Raw genomic sequence first — 26,724 nt, forward strand, 5'->3', positions numbered from 1 at the left:
TGGATTCCATGACTTTGCTGATAATTGGGAGCAGGCTGATTGGTCTGTAGTTGCAAGGATCTGTTTTTGCACCTTTTTTGTGTAAAGCGGTAATGTTTGCTGATTTCCAAGATGCTGGCAGATGACCTTGAGCAAAAGAGAGGGTGAAAAGAACAGAGAGAGGGTGAGATAGAGCGGCAGAGCAGGATTTTAGGACCCGAGGGCTGATGCCATCTGGGCCAGTTGCAGAATCAGAGTCGAGGTTTGATAAAAACTTCTCCACCTTGTCAGGAGAGAAGGACACAGAGTCCAGGAGCAGTTGGGTTCGACTGGGAAAGGTGGGAACAGAGAGAGATGGGTTTGGGACACAAGATTTTGAGGCAAACACAGAGTTGAGGCATTCGGCTTTGTCACGTGCGGTGTCAACTGTGTAGCCATTTGAGGTAAGGGAGGGGATGGAGGGGGAACAAACACCAGAAACGGATTTGACCAGACGCCACCAGGATTTGGAGGAAGGAGACAGGTTTGAGAGTTCAAACTTGAGTGTGGAGAGATAGTGCTTCCTGGCACTCCTGAGGGTAGAAACACACTTGTTTCGAGCTTGGTGGAAGGAACTGAGATTGCCTTCAGTTGGATTTGCCTTCCAAGAGGCAAAGGCAAGTTGTTTCAGGGCAACTGCCTCACCACAAGATTCAGTGTACCATGGACGGGAGGAAGGGTAAGACAACTGAAGACGAGATGGGATAAATCTGTGCATGAGAGAGAGCAGTTTGCTTTGGAAGAATTCCCAGGAAGAATTGATGTCAGAGGCATTAGAGATGGGAGACCAGTCCAGTTGATTGATGGCTGCTTGCAGACCGTGCCAGTCGGCCTGAGTGAAATGCCAGACTCGTCGGCGCTGAGGAGGCTCTCTGAGAATGGCCAGTGAGATGTCCACTTTAACAAGCACATGATCAGAAGAACCGATTGGAGCAGAAGAAGAGCAGCAGACATTTGCAGGGAAGTTAGTCATAACCAAGTCCAGAAGAGAAGATACTCCATTGACTGAGATCCGGGTTGGGAAATTGACAGATTGTGTCAGTCCCAATGAGTCGCAGAAGTCCTTTGCTGAGGTGCCATGGCTGGTGAGAGATGAACCCACACCCAGCCAGCTGGCATGATGACAGTTGAAGTCACCACATATGGGGAAGAGAGAGTTTGGATGAGTTGATAGAAGTTGGTCCATGTTGTCCGACAGAGAAATGTAAATGGAGTCATCACTGTTTGGAGGACGGTACAGAACACATATGAACAAAAGGTGGGAGCGGAGAGGAAGCCGTAGCCAGAGGTACTCCTGTGGGTTCCATCTTCAGCAAATGCCTTTCATCAGTGTTTAACGCGCCATTGTTTCTTGTGTCAGTATTCCCACTCAGAATCTTTATCCAGCTCATGGACTCAAACGATGTTGCATTGGTCCTAATAACAAGATTCAAACGATTCACCATCTAATCTGAGAAAGTTTTGTCCCAGCGGTCTGAGTTTCTTCTTCTTCTTCTTCATAATCATCAGAAACATAAATCAAATGTATCTCTTAACAATACAGAACATTAATTTTGCCTCTTTTCTTTGTTATTTGCATCCGGCCATAAAACATTGCTTCAAAAAGGGGACCACGGTGCCCCAAAAAGGGGACCACGGTGCCCCAAAAAGGGGACCACGGTGCCCCAAAAAGGGGACCACAATGCCCCAAAAAGGGGACCACGGTGCCCCAAAAAGGGGACCACGGTGCCCCAAAAAGGGGACCACGGTGCCCCAAAAAGGGGACCACGGTGCCCCAAAAATGGGACCACGTTGCCCCAAAAAGGGGACCACGGTGCCCCAAAAAGGGGACCACGGTGCCTCAAAAAGGGGACCACGGTGCCCCAAAAAGGGGACCACAGTGCCCCAAAAAGGGGACCACAGTGCCCCAAAAAGGGGACCACAGTGCCCCAAAAAGGGGACCACGGTGCCCCAAAAAGGGGCAACAACCCCTGCTCTGCGGGGGGAAATTGCCTCTAAAAGGTGGTTCTGTTCTTTATGATTCATGGAGGAGCTTGCACGTATATCACAGGTAAGACAAAACATGGAGATAGCAGAACAGTATACCTGGGGTGTCAGTTTCATGAAGCAAGTGCTGGAGATGCTTCTTCTTTAGTATCTTAGAGATCTGAAAGACCTTTGAAAGTCTGAAAGACCAAAGTTAAAGACCGTGAATTTAGGGGCACTTGGGCCGCATTTTCAGTGACTAAATGACACACGTGACCACGTGAGATCCCCGAATGAGAGATTGGTGATTGGAGGCCTGACCGCAGGAATGACGTGTTGTCGCCCCCATCCCCTTCCCCTGCAGCACTATATGGGATTTGTATGAAGTAAAAGATTTTTGTCAAAGTGTTCATATACGCATATAATATATGCCCAAAATGGTGGAGTATTTGACCCCTATATCCCCTTTCCTTTATCCTATCTCCCCACAAAAACCTCACCCAAGTTAATCCCTTCCTCTTCTCTTCGTAAATTACTCTTTATGGATTCCCCTCTTCCCCCACAGCACGTAAGTGATATACAGATTCATCCGTACTGCTCCAAATTGGATCTTCGAGGTGCGCAGGTGTTTATCCAATCGGCCGGTAGAGCTGGAATGGCCTCTCATTTAACCACAGCCTTGCTCACAACATTGAAGCACGACACACTGATTTAAAAAACAACTTCAAACAGTTTTTATAATAGTCTTGTGCGGTTTTAGTGATGGTAGTAAAGGTGGTCACATATTGGTAATGGTGCTGGTGGATTAGTCATTAAGGTAGGGAGTTAGTGATACCTACTCTTAGTGATGAGGCAATGAAACCACGCAAAGTGTTCCCCAATTGTTACTGTCTGGATTGGGATTTATTGAAACCACAAATCCTCGAGTTGACGCTTTGCCACCGAGTGGGCATTGGCGTTTACACTCGGTCATATAAATTTACAAACTGAGCAGAGATGAGAGATTTACCCGAAGGTTTTCATCAGCTTGGAGTTGTCAAAAATGTAAGTCAGCAGAATGTCAAAGGCCCCATTTCCTAAAGATTCTCTCACATCAGCAACGAAGTGAAAAAGGTAATGGTGAAAGTCTGCGTCTGCATGCCTGTGTCTGTGTCTGTGTTTGTGCCTGTGTGTCTGCATCTATGCCTGTGTGTCTGCCTGTGCCTGTGTGTCTGTCTGTGCCTGGGTGTCTGTCTGTGCATGTGTGGCTGTCTGTGCCTGTATCTGTCTGTGTCTGTGTGTCTGTCTGTGTCTGTGCCTGTGTGTCTGTGTCTGCCTGTGTGTCTGTCTGTGCCTGTGTGTCTGCCTGTGCCTGGTGTCTGCCTGTGCGTCTGTCTGTGCCTGTGTGTCTGTCTGTGCATGTGAGGCTGTCTGTGTCTGTGTCTATCTGTGTCTGTGTGTCTGTCTGTGTCTGTGCCTGTGTGTCTGTGTCTGTGTGTCTGCGTGTGCCTGTGTGTCTATATGTGCCTGTGTGTCTGCAACTGTCTGTGCATGCGTGTCTGCATCTGACTGTGCATGCGTGTCTGCCTCTGACTGTGTCTGTTTGAATTAGTTCAGTGGAGAGCTGTTTGGACCATCCTGAGTTAGCTTAGATATGGTAAACTTTGACGTGTCCCTTTTTCAATGAGCTTCCAGAGTGAATGTGACCCTTTAAATTATATATGTAAATGTATGTATATACTGTATATATATATATATATATATATATATATATATATATATATATATATATATATATATATATATATATATATATATATATATATATATATATATATATATATATATATACACACACACACACACACACACACACCTTATACATACAAATCAGTGCTTGGCAAAAGCAGAAGATAATGTTGCACATGCAGCGAGAAACTTTTCACTCCTCGTAATGTGCAGCAAGGCCTGTGTGGGACACATTCCACGTGTTCTCTCCACTGCCAATGTGTATTTGCACAATAACCGATATATATATATATATATGTGTATATGCATGTATATATGTATACTGTATGTTTGTGTACTGTATATATATATATATATATATATATATATATATATATAAAAGCAAAATGTCCGTTTGTTTGTTTATTTGTGAACCTACTCCTCTGAGCTGCCAAGGTTAATCGGCACAAAACTTTATAGGAAAACATCTTTTACCACCCTGCACACAAGTAGGGGTTTTAAATCAGTTATTTCCTCATAATTTATAACTTAAAACCATCCGAGCCGCGACATGTCACAATGATCTTCGAGGATCGATCCACATATGCACATCTTTATAAAAAGCCCAATTTTATCGGATTTCAACATGGATATCGATATAATTAGTTTGATGGTGAGCTCTGATCATCAAATATGTTATCATATGTGACAAACAACTCTTAATTAAGATGTTACCATGATCGGTAAGTTCGGCAAAGAATGAGTCAGGTGACCTCTCAAATGCGCAAATTATTCAAAAAACGAAAATAGTACAAACATAACCTATACATAGATTTAAAGGTAATTTTACTCTAATTTTACTCCAATAAATAAAAACTCTAATTTTACTCAAATTTTGCAACGGGTGGACCCTCCAACAATCACATCGCAACCTGGTGAGTTGATGTTTTGCTGTTTTTAGTTTTAAAAGTAATTTTACTGCTCATACCTACAACAACAGGTATTTTAAGGCCATTTTCTATGGTAGAGCAGGGGTTAGCCAATTTTACTGCTCATCTAACAACATCACTCTCAAGGGTGAAAAAATAGTTTGTACAAAAAATGACCCAGGTGACACCATCTACAAACCGCCACATGCCTACAGGTGAACCCTCCAATAATCACATCACAACAAGGTGAGTTGTTGTTTTGCTGTTTGTTTGTGATCATACTGCTTTGAGCTCCCAAAGTTAATCACAACGAAACAATGACCACGATATACCTTAATAGGGGGTTTATGCAGCGACGAGGAGGTCATTTGGCCCGTTATTTCCGAGTTGCACTCACGAGTTAATTTAATTACTAACCCGAGGTAATACAGCTTCACTCCTTTACATCCTTTAGACCCTTTACACCCCTTAGACCCCTTTAGACCCCATTAGGCCCTTTAAACCCCTTAAACCCTTTAAACCCCTTTTGACCCTTTACATCCCTTAGATCCCTTTGACCCTTTATATTCCTTTGATCCATGTGGACCCTTTGCACCTCTTAGATCCCTTTTGACCCTTTACACCCATTAGACACCTTTAGACCCCTTAAACCTTTTACACCCTTTAGACCCCTTCACACCCATTTCGACCCTTTGGAGACATATACACCTTCTTCGACACTTTTAAGACCTATTGACTTTTTAAGACACTTTGGACAACTTAAGACTATTTGGACACTTTTGTCCCCTTTTGCTATTTCATCCATAGACACCTTTAGACCCCATTTGGCCCTTTTAAGAGCCTTGATGCTTTAAATAATTTAGTCCCCTTTATGACCCTAAAAACACTTGAAACCCCTTAGAAAATTCGAAAACAATTTCCTCCCAAAATCGGTTTTGATGAACTTTTCTGTGCAATATTCCTGTCACATCACACGTTGCGATGATGAATCTAAACTGATATCTCAAAGCGAAACTGATGTTGAAAAGTGAAGCTGAAACTACTCATATATGAATCATCGAATAGGAAACCAGAATGAAATTCTGTGGGAAATTGCTGAAAGCAAAGCTGTGGGGAGTATAGAGAGAGGGGGAAGGTCGGAGCTGAAGAAACAATGTGGAGGTGCCTGGAGGTGGTCGGTTGGTATGGAAAGAACTTTGGTGATCTTTCATCAGGCGGTAGGCCCAAAACATGCCGAAACCCGTTTCCCAGTTTTCCATAATATCACCTTCAATCCCGAGCAGTACTTCGGAGGTACAACGAGCATGGATTGGAAACCTTAGCTGATATAATGGAACAAGGTTGTCGAGGTTACCAGCTGCATCCATTGTGACATTTGCTCACTGAATATTTACACTCAATTCCCATTTCTACCAATGCACACTCCAAAGGAAATTGTTAATTTCATGTCAGACATCTACGAACCCCCGTCATTCACGGGTACCTTTGCTAATATATATATATATATATATATATATATATATATATATATATATATATATATATATATATATATATATATATATATATATATATATATATATATACACACACATTGTCAAGTCTGCGGCCGATGAAGACCAGCCTTGGATGGATAGCCGGTCGGTCTTTACTCCGAGGCGATCAAGCCGAAAATTGGTGGTCAGTCCGTCGTGTGCTGGCAGGGAAACCAGGGTGTTTACCTGCATGGAGCTCAGAGGGCTTATTTCTGAAACCCACAAACACAGAAACGAGACAAGGAAAATCCACAATAAAAAAATGAAATGCACAATAATAAATTTAATGAAATTATGTCATGGAAATAAAATGAATGTTGATGTAAAATCCAATTTTTATATCTAAGTTGAGATGATGTCTCCACTCAGACACACAAAAGAGAAAAGGGGAAAGATTAAATCAAAATAAATGATTTAAGCCAGCTGGTACTCGGCTTTGCGTGCCAACGAGGACTCTGAGGAGCTTGGTGGTCGTCAAACCTGAGACCACACGGGAAGCGCACAAGATGTTGCAGAGTCACGCCCGTAGCCAGCTGCCAATGTGAGGCAAGCAGACAGTACAGCCTCCTTCGGTCTGCTCGCAACCTCCATCATCTCCGAAGAGCACCACTGTCAACAACAAACCCTCCAATGTTGCAAAGGCTCCCAAAATCTCCGAAATGTTCTTTCCAAAAAGTGCACACGAGAAACGCGACCACCCGCCACAAAGCCAGCACCAGAGAGACTGATTGAGAGATTCTTCCTCCTCCTGCTTGAACCTTCGCTCTGACGTCACACCGTTGTCACCCAGACCAATCGCCGAGTTCCACCCAATCGCTCCATGGTCGGGCTCGACGAATGACGAAGCTCAGGGCGTGGTCTTCCGGCCACGATAGTTTCCATGCCCCTCGTCCAACTCTGGGGTGTGGCCTTGTTCCTTAGTCAGTTGGTGGGGCGGGGTTAATTGTCCGATCGGGAATGTTCGGCACTGTCTGTGGGGGTGGTTGTTGGTTAATGGACGGATGTGATTTAATGGATGTTTTGCATGGCCGGCCTCATAAATGTAAAAACATAGGGAAAAATCACAGGGAGCAATCACATACTGGGAGAACTACCCTTAGACCCTACCTAATTAGCATGTTTAACCCCCCCCCCCCCCCTCCATGTGAACAACACATAAACAACCTTATGCTCACAGTTTTTCTCCTTAAATACATCGAGATTGGCTCCAACGCATCCATGGTCCATGCTACCTTACACAGTTCTATCTCCACGATGGTATCTCATCACCTACCCCCACAAACGTAACAATATATATATATATATATATATATGAATGAATGAATGAATGTTTGAGGCAATGTTTTTATGGCCGGATGCCCTTCCTGATGCCAACCCTTGGTCGCCTCTTACGATGCGCAGGGATACGGTGTACCTATTCTAAACCGGGGCACACACCGTGATCATTCATCCCAGCAATCTGGTACTCAATTTGCCGACCTCGGAAGGATTACAGGCTGAGTCAACCCCCCTGGCGTTAATTCAGCGATCGACCGGGATTCGAACCCAGGATCCTGGGATCCCAAGCCGGCACCCTAACCGCTAAGCCAACACCAGGCCAATTAATTCGCTGTTATATATATATATGTATATATATATTTTATATATATACATATATATATAATATATATACATATATATATAAAATACATGCGCCTGTGTAACAACAGGCCATATATATATATAACAGCGAATTAACCCTCAACAGCGAATCTGTTATTTGCAATGGAGGAGGGTAGAGGGGAAGGGGAGATTGTTAGCTGATTTGTATTTTATATTTAATAGCAGAAGTTATTACATACATGTGCCAAATGTGAAAGACATGTGTTAAGTCCTTTTCGAGTAGAGTAGACGGACACACAGATGGATGGACGGACTCATCAAAAAATATATATATACAAGCTTCCAGGCAGGCCAACCCCATATTCAGAGCTGGTAAGGAGTTTCAACAAAGACCTAGAACTCTGAGTGTGTAATTTAAATCAATTTCCACATAGACAATGATGCCAGATTGAATCTAGTTCAACGGCAGGCCAACTGGCAAGGTGTCATGCCAGAGTTAGTCTGGTATTGTTGGATACCTGGCTTACAAGTTAGAATTGAGAGCTGAGAAAACATAAACAATGTTTTTATAATCCAGAGGTTGGTTAAACTTATTCAAAATGCATAGATTTGAGTTCAATGACCAGGCTTGTTGGGTCTTTCGTCAAACGACATTAACATTTTAGTAAATGAGCCGCAAAGGTGGTTGTGTTAAAATGCCACCGGTGGTGCAGTCACACAGTGTAAGAAAGTGTCATCATTCAATGGTCACAGAAATCATATGATCAGCACAGTATGACCTTTGATATGTAAAATGCACTTCACTAACTGATACCAGTCGGTTTGTTTGCTAAGCGTACTGAGCCGGGAGTCAATTGCGCGTTCGGCCCACAGGTAGAATCCTTTATGGCAAGGCCCGGGAGGGAGGCTGGGGGGCCCTATACCGCTGATGCAGTGCCCCTTTTGTAGGCTGAGGGAGGAATTTTTAATTAGTGCAAGCTGGGATTGATAGCTCACCTGCTCTTCATGAAAGACACCGTGGTCCACCATCTACTCCTACCATAATAGCTGGTCCTACCAGGTGGTCCACCATCTAATCCTATAGTCCACCTACCTCTAGCTTAATGTCCCTTTGAGGGATGGCGCACCTTGGCGAGGCACGACCCTGCTTGTGGAACACCGATCTGACGGCTTGTACCATCGTTGGATCAAGAATCAAACCCAAAGTAGACAGCTCAAAGGTACTCGTTAATGGACTACTTCCATAACATCTTGTGATGACACTGATACCACTTACAGTGCATTTATAATCATGCATCAGGCTGGCATCTTACATTGATCATGTATCAGGCTGGTATCTTACATTTATCATGTGTCAGGCTGGCATCTTATGTTGATCATGCGTGAGACTGGTATCTTACAATGATCATGTATCAGGCTGGTATCTTACATTTATCATGTGTCAGCCTGGCATCTTATGTTGATCATGCGTGAGACTGGTATCTTACAATGATCATGTGTCAGGCTGGTATCTTACATTTATCATGCGTCAGGCTGGCATCTTACATTGATCATGCGTGAGACTGGCATCTTACATTGATCATGTGTCAGGCTGGTATCTTACATTTATCATGTTTCAGGCTGGCATCTTATGTTGATCATGCATGAGACTGGTATCTTACATTGATCATGTGTCAGGCTGGTATGTTACATTTATCATGCGTCAGGCTGGCATCTTACATTGATCATGCGTCAGACTGGCATCTTACATTTATCATGTGTCAGGCTGGCATCTTATGTTGATCATGCGTGAGACTGGTATCTTACATTGATCATGTGTCAGGCTGGTATCTTACATTGATCTTGCGTCAGGCTGGCATCTTACATTGATCATGCGTCAGACTGGCATCTTACATTTTATCATGTGTCAGGCTGGCATCTTATGTTGATCATGCGTGAGACTGGCATCTTACATTGATCATGTGTCAGGCTGGTATCTTACATTTATCTTGTGTCAGGCTGGCATCTTATGTTGATCATGTGTGAGACTGGCATCTTACATTGATCATGTGTCAGGCTGGCACCTTATGTTGATCATGCATCATGCTGGCATCTTACATTGATCATGCGTCCGGCTGGCATCTTACATTGATCATGCGTCAGACTGGCATCTTACATTTATCATGTGTCAGGCTGGTATCCTGCATTGATCATGTGTAAGACTGGTATCTTACATTTATCATGTGTCAGGCTGGCACCTTATGTTGATCATGCATCAGACTGGCATCTTACGTTGATCATGCATCATGCTGGCATCTTATGTTGATCATGCATCATGCTGCCATCTTACATTGATCATACATCGATGATGCATCTTACGTTGATCATGCATCGATGATGCATCTTACGTTGAACAATGTTCCTTTACTTGTTCAGGAAGATTGTTCAACATAGGATTATATTCACCAGTGGATGTCTCAACCTCACAAAAGTGTTCATAGATAACATTTACAGACACAATGCCCCAGTGTACCATTCCAAATTCCCCATATTTCACAATAACCCATTAGTGCAGGTATTCCTTGAGAATCAGCAATTAGACAATTTAGCTAACAAGGTGTCTCATGGTCAATTTACATTTTGTCTTTAGCTTTTCACACAGAAATACAAAGGTTTTCAATATTTATCGCAAAAGCAAGCAAATTAACAACATCATTAGCTGTTTCGTTTTTCCTCCAGTGCCATTAATCAATATGGAATTTGCAGTATGAAAGGCAATGTTATGTTGCTGTAATTATTTATGACTTGGTATGGTGATTACCTCGTCAGCCAAAGGTGAAGTCATGAGTGTGAAACACACTTCGGCATTGCTTTCTGAGACTCCTCTACTTCTCCGGTCCTTCTTTTATAATTATCCAGCCCTTCATTTTTAAACTTCCGGGCCCTTCTTTTTTTAATTCTCCAGCCCTTCATTTTTTAAATTCTCTGGTCCTTTTTTAATTCTCTGGCCCTTCTTCTTTAATTCTCCAGTCCTTCTTTTTAATTATCCGGTCCTTCTTTTTTAATTCTACGGCACTTCTTTTTTTAATTCTACAGTCCTTTTTAAATTATCCGGTCGTTCATTTTTAACTCTCTGGTTCTTCTTTTATAATTATACAACACTTATTTTTTTTAATTCTCCTGTTCTTCTTTTTTAATTCTCCGGTCATTCTTCTTTAAATCTCTGGCCCTTCTTCTTTAATCCTCCAGTCCTTTTTAATTCTCCGGTCCTCCTTTTTTTATTCTCTGGCCATTCTTTTTTAAGTCTCCAGTCCTTCCTTTTAATTCTCTGGTCCTTTTCTTAATTATCTGGCCCTTCTGCTTTAATTCTCCTGTCCTTCTTTTTTAATTATATGGCACTTCTTTTTTTAAATTCTACAGCTCTTTTTAAATTCTCTGGACCTTCTTTTTTAATTATACGGCACTTCTTTTTTTAATTCTCCGGTCCTTCTTTTTTAATTCTCTGGCCCTTCTTTTTTAATTCTCCAGTCCTTCTTTTTAATTATCCGGTCCTTCTTTTTTAATTCTACGGCACTTCTTTTTTTAATTCTACAGTCCTTTTTAAATTATCCGGTCGTTCATTTTTAACTCTGTGGTTCTTCTTTTATAATTATACAACACTTATTTTTTTTAATTCTCCGGTTCTTCTTTTTTAATTCTCCGGTCATTCTTCTTTAAATCTCTGGCCCTTCTTCTTTAATCCTCCAGTCCTTTTTAATTCTCCGGTCCTCCTTTTTTTATTCTCTGGCCATTCTTTTTTAAGTCTCCAGTCCTTCCTTTTAATTCTCTGGTCCTTCTTTTTTAATTCTCTGGCCCTTCTTCTTTAATTCTCCAGTCCTTCTTTTTAATTATCCGGTCCTTCTTTTTTAATTCTACGGCACTTCTTTTTTTAATTCTACAGTCCTTTTTAAATTATCCGGTCGTTCATTTTTAACTCTCTGGTTCTTCTTTTATAATTATACAACACTTATTTTTTTTAATTCTCCTGTTCTTCTTTTTTAATTCTCCGGTCATTCTTCTTTAAATCTCTGGCCCTTCTTCTTTAATCCTCCAGTCCTTTTTAATTCTCCGGTCCTCCTTTTTTTATTCTCTGGCCATTCTTTTTTAAGTCTCCAGTCCTTCCTTTTAATTCTCTGGTCCTTTTCTTAATTATCTGGCCCTTCTGCTTTAATTCTCCTGTCCTTTTTTAATTATATGGCACTTCTTTTTTTTAATTCTACAGCTCTTTTTAAATTCTCTGGACCTTCTTTTTTAATTATACGGCACTTCTTTTTTTAATTCTCCGGTCCTTCTTTTTTAATTCTCTGGCCCTTCTTTTTTAATTCTCCAGTCCTTCTTTTTAATTATCCGGTCCTTCTTTTTTAATTCTACGGCACTTCTTTTTTTAATTCTACAGTCCTTTTTAAATTATCCGGTCGTTCATTTTTAACTCTGTGGTTCTTCTTTTATAATTATACAACACTTATTTTTTTTAATTCTCCGGTTCTTCTTTTTTAATTCTCCGGTCATTCTTCTTTAAATCTCTGGCCCTTCTTCTTTAATCCTCCAGTCCTTTTTAATTCTCCGGTCCTCCTTTTTTTATTCTCTGGCCATTCTTTTTTAAGTCTCCAGTCCTTCCTTTTAATTCTCTGGTCCTTCTTTTTTAATTATCTGGCCCTTCTGCTTTAATTCTCCTGTCCTTCTTTTTTAATTATATGGCACTTCTTTTTTTTTTAATTCTACAGCTCTTTTTAAATTCTCTGGACCTTCTTTTTTAATTATCTGGCCCTTCTTTTTTTAGATCTCCTGTCGTTCTTTTTTAATTATCCGGCCCTTCTTTTTAAATCCCATGATTTTTCATGTGGCCACCCCATTTTTAAAGAAAGCTGAATCGTCCGTTTCAGCATGACTGCAAAACAGACAGCCATCTTGAGAAACCTGAATTCAAAAGGCCTTAAACTCGTTTCTCTTTTCCTGACACGAGGCCAATTGGGCAATACCTATTCCATCACCCTCGTACAGATGAAACAAAAATGCTTTACCTCAGAGTTGAAGCGAATCTGGCAAACGGTACACATTATTAGGGATTTCTTGCGTGGTGGTGGTGCTACTCCAAAGGTATGGTTCAGCACAGCCTTCTGTACTGGGTCCATCTGCTCGGCATACATGTAGTGAGGAGGAAGGAGGGAGAGGGAAGGGAGGGATTAGTGCCCATCCATCAGTTACAGTGTTTGTTCAATTTGGGACCTTGGTAATGTTTTGCTACTTTGGTTGTAGTGCTCAATGTGATTAACCCAAAGCTTTAGCTCTCATGCATTTAGTCCCGAAATAGACGAACTTATTGCATAGAATGACATCACACAACTTCGGGGCAGCAACATAGTTCATTTAGTAATGTTCTTGCCTCTGAGCTCTCCTGTTCTGCGATTGATCCGAGGCAAGGTCGAATCCGACTAAATCTGCCATCTGTCGAAGTGCTGATAGAAGGCACTGTTAAACACACGGTCCTTAGGAGATGATATTAAGCAAGCTTTTCCATCTGGCACTTGCTTGTGGAGATTAACAATCTCATGATATCACTGAAAACGAGTTGGCCTCGTGCCAGTAAACGGTCTCGTTGTGAGTTTTCCTTCACCTCCTGAAGCATAACAGCAAAGAGTTTGTGAGTGACGCATTGCATCAACAACTTAGCTGCACCCTCCTGTTCTCCTCGGTACATACGGGTGCTAATTTAGGGTATTGAGGTATCGTATCTGATTTTACAATAATACAACTGGGGAAATAATGATCATGCAACCAGCAGACAAATCATGAAAACTTAGTCAGATATGTTTATACGGGGAAAGCACAAAGGTATGCACAAAGCAGGGGAAAGCAAATGGTTCACTCCGTCTGTGTGTCTATCAGTCCATGATGGAGGAACTACGAAATGTTTCCAATTAAATTAGCACGAATAGTGTTCAAAATATGAAATATTCATGCACGGACCGGCTTGTTTGCACTTCCAAAAACATGCAGGTTAGTAGTACTTTGTCTCCATATTTGGCAAATTTATACGGAGCCTCATCTCGAACGTGCATGCACACAGCAGGGTAAAGCATTTGCTTCAGTCCAATCTGTCTGTCTACCTGTCTGCAAAAGGAAAGTTGAAAATCATTCCAAACAGGAAGCTTTCTGTTTTTAGGGACGTCATAACGGACACAAACAACAGGCACGAATAACTCATTTAACATGTTAAATAAGGTGGTGCGAAGGAAGGTGTACCAGACTTGTTGGTGTAATGATCAGAACATCCACACAGAGCTTGGGAGATTGGTAGGTTCAAACCCCGTCTGATTCATACCATAGGCATTGAAATTGGTACCAGCTGCTTACTTGCTTGAAGCTCAACATTTAAAAGGATGGCGAATGGACAAACAACGTGGGGAAGGCAATGGCAAACCTCCCAGTATAAACCTTGCCAATAAATTGCTACAGCAGCACGAACACTCCACAAAGGGTTTGGTACATCAAATCAAAATATTTTTTAACTCTTAGATGCAGACACATAAACGCAGCCATTGGGCCTCGGAGGCCCAACGGATGTATTCGTGTAGTTTTTTTTATTTTTTATAGATGTTTTTCTTTCATATCCTTTTTCAATCCAAGTCGATGCTCATGGATGTGTAATTGCTCAGAAAATGTGAATAAATGATCCTATTAGTTGGAAGAATCCCATACAAGTAAGGAATCCTTTTTCTTTTTTTTGCAAAAAAATAATTTTGTTCTTGGTTTTTCAACTTTTTTTTCTATGAAAAGTTGAGGCTCATGGAGGAGTATTTGCTCAAAAAATACGATTCACTAATCCTTTTATTTAGAATGCATATGTCCACAACTGTCAAAACTCCTACACCGATGCAGCCATTGGGCCTCGTAGGCCCTACGAATGTATTCGTGTAAAGTTTTGAAATTTTCATATCTTTGTCACTGAATTATTTGTAACCAAGTTAAAGGAGCATATAATGAGGCTCATATCAAGAAAATAATGATATAACATAGTAGTAAAACAACATTTATGCAGGGCCTCGAAGGCCCCAGGCCTGCATTCGTGTCAGATTTTCGGGTTATAAGTGAAGAATGAAGATTTTCCCACGAGCTTGAATGAATTTTTATTTTATTTATGTCACTGAATTTTGTGTAACAATATGAAAGTCAGGAAAATGAGGCTCATTCCAAAAAAAATTTGTACAGCATAGTTTTTGCAACAAAAAAATCTTGTGGGCCTCCGAGGCCCAATCACTGCATCCAAGGGTTAAAAAGGAAGGTGGATGCCAAATGCATAAATGGTGGTAAAACTTCGACTCAATCGGTTTTTTTTTCCCCTACAGCCTTCAAAACCTTTATTTTATTTCAATCTAGTTATATATTTGAACACTGTAGAAGTCAAATCACATTGTTTGGACTTCCAAAAACCCTTCAGTTTAGTCGTACTTGTAAAAAGTTGCACGCCGACTCGACCAATCGAATTTGCCGCTCGTACTCTTAGGGTGGGGGAACGATGAGATTTAGACAAAATGGCGGCGCCCAGCGATGCAACCACCTTGTCTAAATCTCATTGTTCCCCCATTGTTGCACGCCGACTCGACCAATCGAATTTGCCGCTCGTACTCTTAGGGTGGGGGAACAATGAGATTTAGACAAAATGGCGGCGCCCAGCAAATCCCGGTGTATTAACATCGCCCAGCGATGCAACGCCAGAGCTAATTTCATCCAAATAAAAAGGGAGCAGTTAACCCTTCCTGTGTCCTTTTTCTCAAGACTGAGTGGGGTAAGGTGGTCTATGAACTCTCCAGTTATTGAATAATTCGTTAGGGACTGAGCAGGAGACCACGCTTAACGCCAGGTGCGTTTCACAATTGCACGATATGGATGTTGATTGAAGTCAGCTGAAGAATAAGAGCATTCAGGAATAATTTCACAAGAGACGCCCACATGCTTCAAACAAGAGGGATAACACTTCTCATGGCGAAGAGGGAACACAAATCAAACTTATCTCTACCATTATGACTCAAGAGTCAAAGGGCCTCTGTCTATAAATGCGACACTACCCTCGCATGATTTGAATACATTGACAATGGCCTGTTCAAAGGTGTAAAATTAGGGAGCCAAAAGGTTCAATGTAAATGACTAGCCCAAGTGCTTCCACGGTGCAATTAATACCATCTCAAGTCAAGCCAGTGCTGTAACAATTACAACCTGTTACAATCCATTAACCTCCCTGTCTTCTTTTTGTTTTAATGGAGCTGCCTCCTGATTCATCATGTAGAACTCCAAAAGTAAATCAAATATGGAGAGGCAGTTTTCTCCAAACAAAGAACTTCTTCCCGATGATGTAAAATACAAATAAGGCCAAAAAAATCCCCCATAAGTAGACAAATGGAATTTCACAACATGCGTTTGGCCACAGTTTAAATGTTCGCGTTCAAATCAGCCCCGCATGACATCCCGGGATCCTTTCCAGCACACACTCTTCACCTAAAGCTTCAAACAGCAATTCATTACAGTGGGGAGAGAAGAAGACCACTCTGAGGCTTTTGTTCATAAATCGCAGTGTTCGTGAAACTTTCCGTGCTAATGTGAAGGAAGAAAATGTTGCATTGCCAATTACAGGTCGCTTGGTATCGGATGGTATGAAATGCTGGTGGCGGTGATGGTAGATGATGAAGAACACTCGTTTGTGCATCTTCAGATCCATCGGGCTGCCACAATCCTGGTCGGGTCGCCACTTCTGGCGCAGGATACTCAAATTGCTCATTCGTCCCAAGTAAGCCGGTACTCGGTTTGAGCGACCTCGGAAGGATGGCAGGCTGAGTTGACCCAGCTGGTGTTAATTCAACGGAATGACAGGGGCTTGAACTCAGGACCTTGAGATCTCAAGCCAGCCACCTTGGCCATTGGCCAATAAGGCAACACCAGGCTCGGTGGTGGTAGAGTGTATATAAATAAATAATTCAATGTTGTGTGTTGGTAGTGAAAAAGGTAAAGTATATTTAAATAAATAATGTAGACATTCCAGTGCCAGGCAATTGCAAATATCCAATGGTCTGGCACTGGAATATCTGGTATGGTATAGTCCAAGATTCCTTCTGTGATCTGTGATCCCTGACCCCGACCCCCATCTCCCACCAACATTTTCCTTTTTTTCCCAGCCTACCCCATTCTGCTGCTGTAATGCTCTTTGCTAGTAAGGAGAGAATCCTGCTGTGATGCTGTGTATCTATTAGAATGAAATTGCTTTGGATCCACTTTGGAGGCCCACTGTTGTTGGTCTGAGCAATCTTACAAGGCTCAATGAAGTTACAAACTGGAGAAGCTATTCAACTCTACCATGCGTGATCCTCTATTCCATTTCATAATCAATGACCTTCGACCCCGAGAGAACTTTAAATTCCATTACTATTGTAATCATATATAGCAGCTCATTTAACATATCCTTTAAAAATATGGAGGCTCTGCACCTTTACGTACTTTAGGTACAGAAAAGGTGAGAAAGTAACAAGCCAGACAAAAACGAGCAGACAGCGAAATAGAGGCCTGTTGCGGGATTAGTGCTAATGGCCGATCCCTCAGGTTTTCCTTGAAACAACAGTGCTCCATCACGGGAATAAACTGCTGTGCTCTACCGGATAGGTCTGTTAGTGTTAGTGAGATCACCTTGACATCACAGAAAGCATTTTCAATTCCGACTTTCAATATATTCTCCACACACATGCATGCTCAGTGCTCGCGATGCCACATGACGGATATTTCAGCCATTTTGATTTCACCACCATGGCGGTGGAACAAAGAACACATGGTTGTTTCTTTTTTGCAATTTATTTTGCCGCAAATAATCACCAGATCTGTGTGCATTGAACTTGAGGCAGTTCAAACACAATCGGCCTTTCAAACATTGCTGCGCCCGACATCAAACAAAGTTTTTACGTAAAGACGAAGTCCGCAGAGCGTTGCGGGCCTGTCAGGAGCGCTGAGGCGTAATCCGGATCTCGGACCTTTGCTCGACTTTCCTCCGCACAGCTGAGGCCTACCAGAAAGGCATTTAGTCATTGTTTTTAACGCTACATCAATTCATGACAAAGGTAATTTGGACATTAATACTCAGACCAACAATGCATGTCACTGGGTGGTTGGCATTCGTTAATTACCTGTTGGTTTGTCAAAAAAATTGGCTTGTGAAATAAGCGAACACCTTTCACGGACAAAAAAAATGCCGAAAGAAGAAATATTTCAGTCATGGATCTTCAAAACAAAATCACGTGTTCAATACAGCCAATGGTCAGTTGTATACGTAAGTGACTGTGGCTTCATCATCAGTGTGCACTGTGCAGGTATATTCAGGTATGCTCTCATCCATTGTAAGATGTCAGGGTGATCAACTTTTCAAGTGGAATATAATAGTGAAACACTACCAAGGCATTATCGTTGCTTGTGAAATGCTTCTTTTGACTTCCAATCATGTTTTAATAAAATCTGTCCGTGGCCCGTGAAACTATGACATGAAAAACATGAAATAAGGCCATTAAACCCATTAAAATGTTGGAAATAAAAAATAAACAGCCAGGATTCAAAAGACACCACTCAGAATTATACATGAAACCTCATTAACTCAAATTCAGCCATACAGGGCCGAGCTCCATTGGTGCTTTGTATGGTGGGTTAGGGTTTGTTGAACATGTTACATGGATGGTGAAACATGGTACGTCAATGATAAAGGTAGATTCATAAATATATAAATAAAGGTTGTAGAAAGATAAAAAGTATATAAATAAATAAATAATGATGGTATGTCAGCAACAGTGATCATAAAGTGTATATAAATAAATAAATCATTCAAAGTTGCATGTTCGTGGTGGAGATGGTAAAGAGTGTATAAATAAAGAAGTAATTCACGGTGTATGTAGACTGTAGTATGGTAAAAGGTATATAAATAAATCATTCAAAGTGGCATGTTGGTGGTGGAGAAAATAACGTGCATCATTACTATCCCCACCACCATAAATATCTCCATAACCATAAATAAACAAAAATATCTCCACCACCATAATAATATCAAAAACAAAAATAAAAACAACAAGTGCAGATACATTCAAAGTACATAAATAACATCCTCCAGCACGGCATTGCCGGGGCGTCTTCAGCACCGGGTGACACCGCCATGCAGCTCATAGAGACGGTATTGTGAGGGAGAGGTGACCAATAAATAGATTGATTAATTATGTAATTAAAATAAATAAATAATAATCGTAAAATAATTAATTTCTTAAACAATTGGCTAATAGCATACCTCAACCACCAGTGTTTCAGCCGAAGCTGTATCTTTTTGAAAATTAATGAAATTATTAATTAACTGAAAAAAGAAATAATTAATAGATTATTTGATTAATCAATAAATAATTAATCGATTAATCAATAAATTAAAAATACCCTTTATAGTGTAGAAGTCCGCATGGACTTTTGATTTTATTGAAACGTCCCTCTTCTATTTAGTAGTTGAGTTATCACTTGCATCCTGTTCAAATCTATTCTTACTCTGCTTAATTTCAGGATAGCTAGAGAGCATGGGTGTTGCTGTATGATACAAATCGTGATGCACAGCAGTATTATAATCTTTGGAATATGGAATGCTAATGAAGTGAAAACATATACTTATTGATAAATCTTTGAGTATTCTGCATTATGAATTATAGATATTGCTGTAGTTTGAAATGCTAAGGAATAAAGACGACTTTGATAATCTGTGCACAGAAGGAATATGTAAAGAACAACGTCTGGAGCCGGCACGGCAAAAACACCATTTGTGTATTCTTTTCATGTTTAAAAGCTGATCTCAAATGGCCCGAGTTGAATGAACAGATGCTTTACCATGCTGATGGTGACAACTTGTCTCAAATCCCTGACATCTTGTTTGACCTCTCATCGTTCAGTCTGACGCCTCAAAGCACAGAATAATTCCTCTTGTCGCAAGAAAACACTATAAAACACAAGATGCAAACCGAATCGGGCAGAAGATTGGCTGAATACGTTGCGTTGAGTCCTGTTTGAGTATGCTGGCATAGTACTGTTAAACTGTGTTGTAATCCTTATTATATATTCGAGTGAGTTTTCACCAGTGAATTAAATCTTTGACATTGTTCTTGAGGTGTAGACATTCTATCAGTGTACACTCTTCCATGACAAGAGCCACATCACTTGGTCACTGTCGTGTCCGAATATCAGTTTCATGGCTCAAAAGGTGCCTGAGATATTGCTCAGATGAGAAAGAAAATAAATCAGTAATTAATAACGAAAATAAATAAATAGTAATCATAAAATAATTAAATCATGAATCAATTGGCTAACAGAATACCTAAACCACCACCGTTTCATCCGAATCTGTAACTGAAAAAAAATTAATTAATTAATTTAATAATTAAATAATTAATTGATTAATCAATAAATCAGTAAATCAAAAATAGCAATTGCAGTGAAATCCCTTGGTCATTATCGTGTCCAAATATCAAATTCCTAGCTCAAAAGGTGCCTGAGATATTGCCCAGATAAGAAAGAAAATAAATAATTACTTCATAGATTGATAATAATTATGTAATTAATCAATTAATAATTATATAATTAATCAATTAATGGCAATTAATGGCTCAAAGGATGGCTGAGATATCGCCCGGACAAACAAAGAAGAAAAGAAACAAAAAAGAAAAACAAACAAATGAAAAATCATTCATAGAACGACACTTGGAAAAAGAGAGCAAAGTAGAATGGCACTCAGTAAAGCATCATTTTGACCTCACAATTAATTGGTGGTTGAATTATTTTATTTTTTTTGTATACAACATCGAGGCTCGTTTAAGAGCTAACATTAAATCACAAAAAAACAAACTGACATAAAACATATGATAAAGTGAGCGGGAGACAAGATGGAGAGAGAGAGAGAGAGAGAGAGAGAGGGAAGCACACAAGTACAACAGTAGAGAACAGGGACATCGGGTGATCTGTGGGAGGGAGAGGGCTTGGGGGGAGGCGGTATGGGAAGGGAGGGGGTGGGAGAAGTATAAAACACATAGATACTGCTAGGACTTCCAGGAAAGAAGTCGGTATTTCAAAAAAGTGGATCTGGGGTGAATTAACAGGGGTAGAAAAGATCAAGATTTTGGATGGGGGAAGATAAGAGATGGTGATGCACAGCTGTTTTAAAGACCTGGATGGAGGAGTGGGATTGAAAAGAGTGAGGGAGTTTGTTCCAGAGGCAGGAGAAAAGAGGAATCAAAGAGTGAAGGTGAGCAGAGAGTCTTGATTTTGGCAGTTTCACCATAAGAGGTTTGCTGGCAGGTTTTGTGCGACCTGTAGGAATATTTGGGGGACAGAGCACAGAGAGAGCTGGGGGAGCAAGGCCAGAGAGGAGTCGGTAGGGGACAGAAAGACCACCAATCTGCCTGTGGTGAGTGAGTGAAAGGCCCTCGGAGTTAGCTTTATCGCGGGAGATTCCAATGATTCTGAAAGCTATTGTTTCAACAGCGTGAAGCCGAGCTAGGTGTGAGGCAGGAGCACTGGCCCAGAGGGGAGAACAGTATTCCATTGAGCTGCGGATGAAAGCCTTGTATGTGGTGAGGAGCTCAGGTGTGCCAAGGAAGGACTTTGCACGACAGAGGATGCCCAGTTGGTGACTGGCTTTGGAGGCCAGCTTGGAAATGTGGTTTTCCCAATTAAAGATCATGGCAGATTGTGAGATCCAAAAGCTTGAGTGACAGAACTTCTTGGAGAGGATTGTTCAAAAGTAGATGGGAGGGTTGTCCATTCGGTATTTTCGGAGAGACATAGTGAGAGTGTGAGATTTATCAGGATTTGAAGACATGTTCCACTTGTTTGACCAGTCAGTGATTTTGTCCAGGTATGCAGAGAGTGCGGAGGCTGCAGACTGCCGATCTGAGGGATGAGGTGTGGAGCGGCAGAGAGTGGAGTCATCAGCAAAGAGATAGAGAAGGTTTTCCAGAGAGTCCGATAGATCATTGACGAAGACCAAAAAAAGCACAGGGCCCAGAACATTGCCTTGGGGAACTGCAGCCTGAACAGGAATGGGAGATGAGAGAAATCCATTCAGGGCCACACATTGACTACGACCAGAGAGGAAGTCATGGAAGGAAAGGAAGGGACGAGGGAGGAAATTTCCATGGATACCATAGGAGGAGAGTTTGGTGAGCAGAGTGGGGTTCCAGACCGTATCGAAGGCACGTGATATGTCAAGGAAGACAGCTCTGATTTCATGTTTGGCATTGAGGACCTCCATCCATTGTTGAGAGAGCAGAAGCAGCATGTCCAATGTCGAGTGGCCTGGACTGAATCCAAATTAATGATCAGAGATCAAGCCATTGGAGAAGAGGAAGGATTTGATATCCGAAGCAATGATGGATTCCATGACTTTGCTGATAATTGGGAGAAGGCTGATTGGTCTGTCGTTGCAGGGATATGTTGTTGCTCATTTTTTGTGTAAATCGGTAATGTTGGCTGATTTCCAAGCTGATGGCAGATGACCTTGAGCAAAAGAGAGGGTGAAGAGAACAGAGAGAGGGTGTGAAAGAGTGGCAGAGCAGGATTATAGGACCCGTGGGCTGATGCCGTCTGGTCCAGTTGCAGAATCAGAGTCAAGGAATGAATGAAACTTCTCCACCTTGTCAGGAAAGAAGGACACAGAGTCCAGGAGCAGTTGGGTTCGACTGGGTAAGGTGGGAACAGAGAGAGATGGGTTTGGGACACAAGATTTTGAGGCAAACATAGAGTTGAGGCATTCAGCCTTTTCACGTGCGGAGTCAGCTGTGTAGCCATTTGAGGTAAGGGAGAGGATGGAGGGGGAACAAACACCAGAAACAGATTTGACCAGACACCACCAGCATTTGGAAGAGGGAGACAGGTTTGAGAGCTTAAATTGTTTGGCCTGATATGAAATTGTGGCAAACTCAGAATTGTGTGGCCTGATATGAAAATCGTCTTCAAATTTTAAGATAATCGTATGAAATTTGACAGTTTTATAAATTTAGTCTTTGTTGACCTTTTGGCCTATATTAACCTCAGAAATAGTTGCTGGTTGAATTCAGTGAGCTGATATGAAAATCCTATTCAGATTTCAAGTCAATTGGATGACAATTGAGGATTTTAGAAATTTGAAAGAAGTGGTTGACCTTAGGCCTATGTTGACCTTTTGGCCTATGTTGATCTCCAAAATAGTTGGTGGTTGAATTCAGTTGGCTGATATGTGAATTATATTCAAATTTCAAGTCAATCGGATGAAAATTGAGGATTTTAGAAATTTGAAGAAAGTGGTTGACCTTTGGCCTATGTTGACTTTTTGACCTCAAATATATATAAGATTTTGTCGGACCACGAACTCTACCATTTGTTAAAGTTTTGTGAAGATCGGTTTAAAATTGTGACCTGTACGCAAGTACAAGTGAGAGAACAGACAAACACTCACAAAAACCTAAGTGATAAACATACTTGTGGGGAAAAAAAAATTTGAGCGCGTAAGTGATGGAGGTCCCTGGTTCGAGTCCCGGGTTGAGTCAGAATTTTCCACACGAGCCCCATGCAGGAATTTACTTCCTGTTTCTTAAATTGTTAGATGAGTTCATCTTCAATGCACTTTCACACACTTACATACACATACATACACTCATATCTGGGGTCTGCCGAGCACGCACGTAAGACATTGGCCATTATAAAGCTCGCAGTGTTAGTGTGAGAAATCTCTGAGGGTATCCCGGAGACTCAATAGCTCAGTGGGCTGTCACCGCGTAAGTGATGAGGTTCCTGGGTTCGAGTCCCGGGTTGAGTCAGAATTCTTTCACACTAGCCCCATGTAGGAATTTACTTCCTGTTTCTTAAATATATATTATATTATATATATATATATATATATATATATATATATATATGTACACACTACCGGTCAAAAGTTTTAGAACAACTCAATTTTTCTGGTTTTTATTGAAATTTACGCAGTTTAATGTCCAGTGAATAACCTGAAATGGTACAAAGGTAACCAGTAAACTGCTCGAGGTTAAAAAAAGGTTAGGTCAGCAAAAACGGGAAAATAATGTAAATTGCACAGTTATATTGTAAAAAAAAAAAAGGCCTTCTTCAGGGCACAAGTAATCGGTTAACAACTTACAGCTGTTCTACAGCAATGTAAGTAAATTAAGCCTTGAAAGTTTATGCAAACAATTCCTACAGGTTTCCCAACCTCTGCTGATAACTTGATTACAAACCCCCCTCTCTGTATAAAAGCAGTATTGGAACATACTGTCATTACACCCTCTGAAGCATTAATTGGACAATATTGCACTGCAGAAAGTAGTATTTTGGAAACTGGAGGAAACTGACAGGAAGAGGTCCTGCAGACCCAAAGCCACAACAGAATCAGAAGACAAGTTTCTGAGAGTCAACACCTTGCGGCTCACAGAACAACAGCTTCAAGCACATCTTAACACTGGTCGAAGTAAGCAAGTCTCAGTTTCAACTGTGACAGGTCGAGTGGCAGTAAGAAAGCCATTGCTAAGATGGCAAAATAATAAAAAGAGGCTTGCCTGGGCGATGAAGCACCACCACTGGATTTCCGAAGACTGGAAGAAGGTCTTATGGACTGATGAATCAAAATTTGTAATCTTTGGTTCATCACGCAGGGTTTTTGTACGCTGTCGAGTCAGCGAAAGGATGGTTCCTCAGTGTGTGACTCCAACTGTCAAACATGGAGGAGGAAGCGTGATGGTCTGGGGCTCTTTTGCTGGATCCACGGTCAGCGACTTGCACAGAGTGACTGGCACCCTGAACCAAAAGGGCTACCACAGCATTTTGCAGCGCCATGCAATACCCTCTGGTATACGCCTAGTTGGTCAGGGGTTCATCCTACAGCAAGATAATGACCCGAAACACACCTCCAGGCTATGTCAAAACTTCCTTCGAGGAAAATAACAAGTTGGTAGGCTTCAAATCATGGAATGGCCAGCACAGTCTCCAGACTTAAACCCCATCGAGCTGGTTTGGGATGAACTGGACAGAAGGGTGAAAGCAAAGCAACCTACAAGTGCAACACATTTGTGGGAACTTCTGCAACAGTGTTGGGAAGAACTTCCCGAACAATATTTGATTTAAATTGTAGAAAGAATGCCACGAGTGTGTTCGGCGGTTATATCTGCAAGAGGTGGCTACTTTTCTGAGTCAAAAATTTAAATTAAATTTTGTTAAACAAAATGATTCTATGATTTCTTTTTTATCTACAATTGTTTATTTGTTCTATGCTTATTTTCAGAGTACATTGGGACATTAAACTGCGTAAATTTCAATAAAAATTGGAAAAATTGAGGTGTTCTAAAACTTTTGACCGGTAGTGTATGTATGTGTATATATATAGGTTTCCGGTCCGGTATGAAGAGGACGCAGGCGTCACATGCTCGCCGCTTCTTCGACCGGGCCACTGTCAGTTGCTTTCTTTTTTGGTGGTCGTGCGGATTTTTTGGCCATTGAGTCTGCCCTCTGCATAGCCCCGGCTCTGCTCCCTGCTTCGCCTGCCCGGCTCCTTCGCCTGCTCGCTGTTTCCTCGGGCGCGCTCTCGTGGGTTGTGACCATCGCAGCAGTTTGGTGGCGGTTTCCCACCGTGATCTAGATTTGTAGCGGCGGTGGTCGATTGCCGCTGCATTTGCCGCTTTGCCGTGATCAACCTTGGCCTCGTGATCGTCTCTTTGCTCCTGCCTGCCCTCTGCTTGGTCCCGGCTCTGCTCCTGGCTTCACCTACCTGGCTCCTTCGTTTCCTCGGGCCCGCTCTCGTGGGTTGGGACTATTGTTTCACCTCCTCAACCTTGGCCTCGTCTCGTCTCTCCGCTCCTGCCTGGCATGGCTCTGCGGTACTCCGCCGCAAGGCTCCTTCTGCTCAATACCCGCTCCACCCCATCATGCATCTCTGCCATCAAATCAAATGGACTCCTCCGACGACCCAGGTACATTCACCGTGGCTCCGGTCGTAAGTTTGTTTATTTGCAATCAGGTCACTCCATCCCCGTCCTCTGGTCGGCTCAGCGCACTCTCACTCTTCGTCCCAGCGCACCTGGTCACAGCAACGCACACGATCGCACCTCCTGCCTACGAACCCTGGCTAAATCACCTGAATTCATCCCTGCTGTTCAAAACAACATCAAGCTCACCCTGTTCAACACCCGGTCCCTCAACAACAAATGCCTCATCCTGAACGAATACATCCTGGATAACAAACTGGACTTTCTCTGTCTCACCGAAACCTGGCAACAACCTCTGGACTACTACACACTCAACCTCACCACACCCAATGGATATTCCTACGTCAATAAACCACGCTCGGAGGGCCGAGGTGGTGGAATTGCCGTTATCCACCGTCAAGACATCAAGACCAACCTCATCTCCATCTCATCTGCTCCATCATTTGAACACCTGGCTTTTAAACTCTCTGGTCGCATGCAGTCAGTCATGGCTGTCGTCTAACGCCCTCCCAAACCACACCCATCATTCCTGTCTGACTTCTCCTACTTTCTGACCCAGCTATGTTCCCTCTCCCCCTCAATCCTCCTCCTTGGTGATTTCAATATCCACATGGACTCCACTGACTCCACAATAACCACTGACTTCACTGATTTACTCACCTGCTTTAACCTCACTCAACATGTCGACTTTCCTACCCATATCCGTGGTCACATTTTGGACCTTGTCTGCTCCACTGGATTAAATTTGCACCATCTCTCTGGCTCCGACCTCACCCTCTCTGACCACTTAGCCATCACTCTGACCATCAGCATCCCCGCCCCAACACCAAGGCATTATCGCACTATCAACTTCCGTAAGCTAAACGCTCTTTCACCTACCTCATTCTCATCCACCCTCTCTGAAAAAATGTCCACTTCTCCCTTCATTGACCTCCACAC

At 41.9% G+C, this 26,724-nt stretch overlaps 1 protein-coding gene across 1 annotated transcript in view; it reads right to left on the reverse strand.

The window, feature by feature from the left end:
• LOC137418405 (zinc finger protein 385D) overlaps positions 1-26,724 on the reverse strand; it is a 691,629-nt gene that overhangs the window by 351,586 nt on the left and 313,319 nt on the right. Inside the window, exon 4 of the mRNA XM_078766432.1 lies at positions 12,796-12,906. Within this exon, the coding sequence (XP_078622558.1) occupies positions 12,796-12,906 (111 nt within the window). The remainder of the gene's footprint in view (positions 1-12,795; positions 12,907-26,724) is intronic.

This window comes from Myxine glutinosa, chromosome 12 (genome assembly GCF_964187855.1).
Source record: "Myxine glutinosa chromosome 12, kmMyxGlut1.1, whole genome shotgun sequence".
Lineage (NCBI taxonomy): Eukaryota > Metazoa > Chordata > Myxini > Myxiniformes > Myxinidae > Myxine > Myxine glutinosa.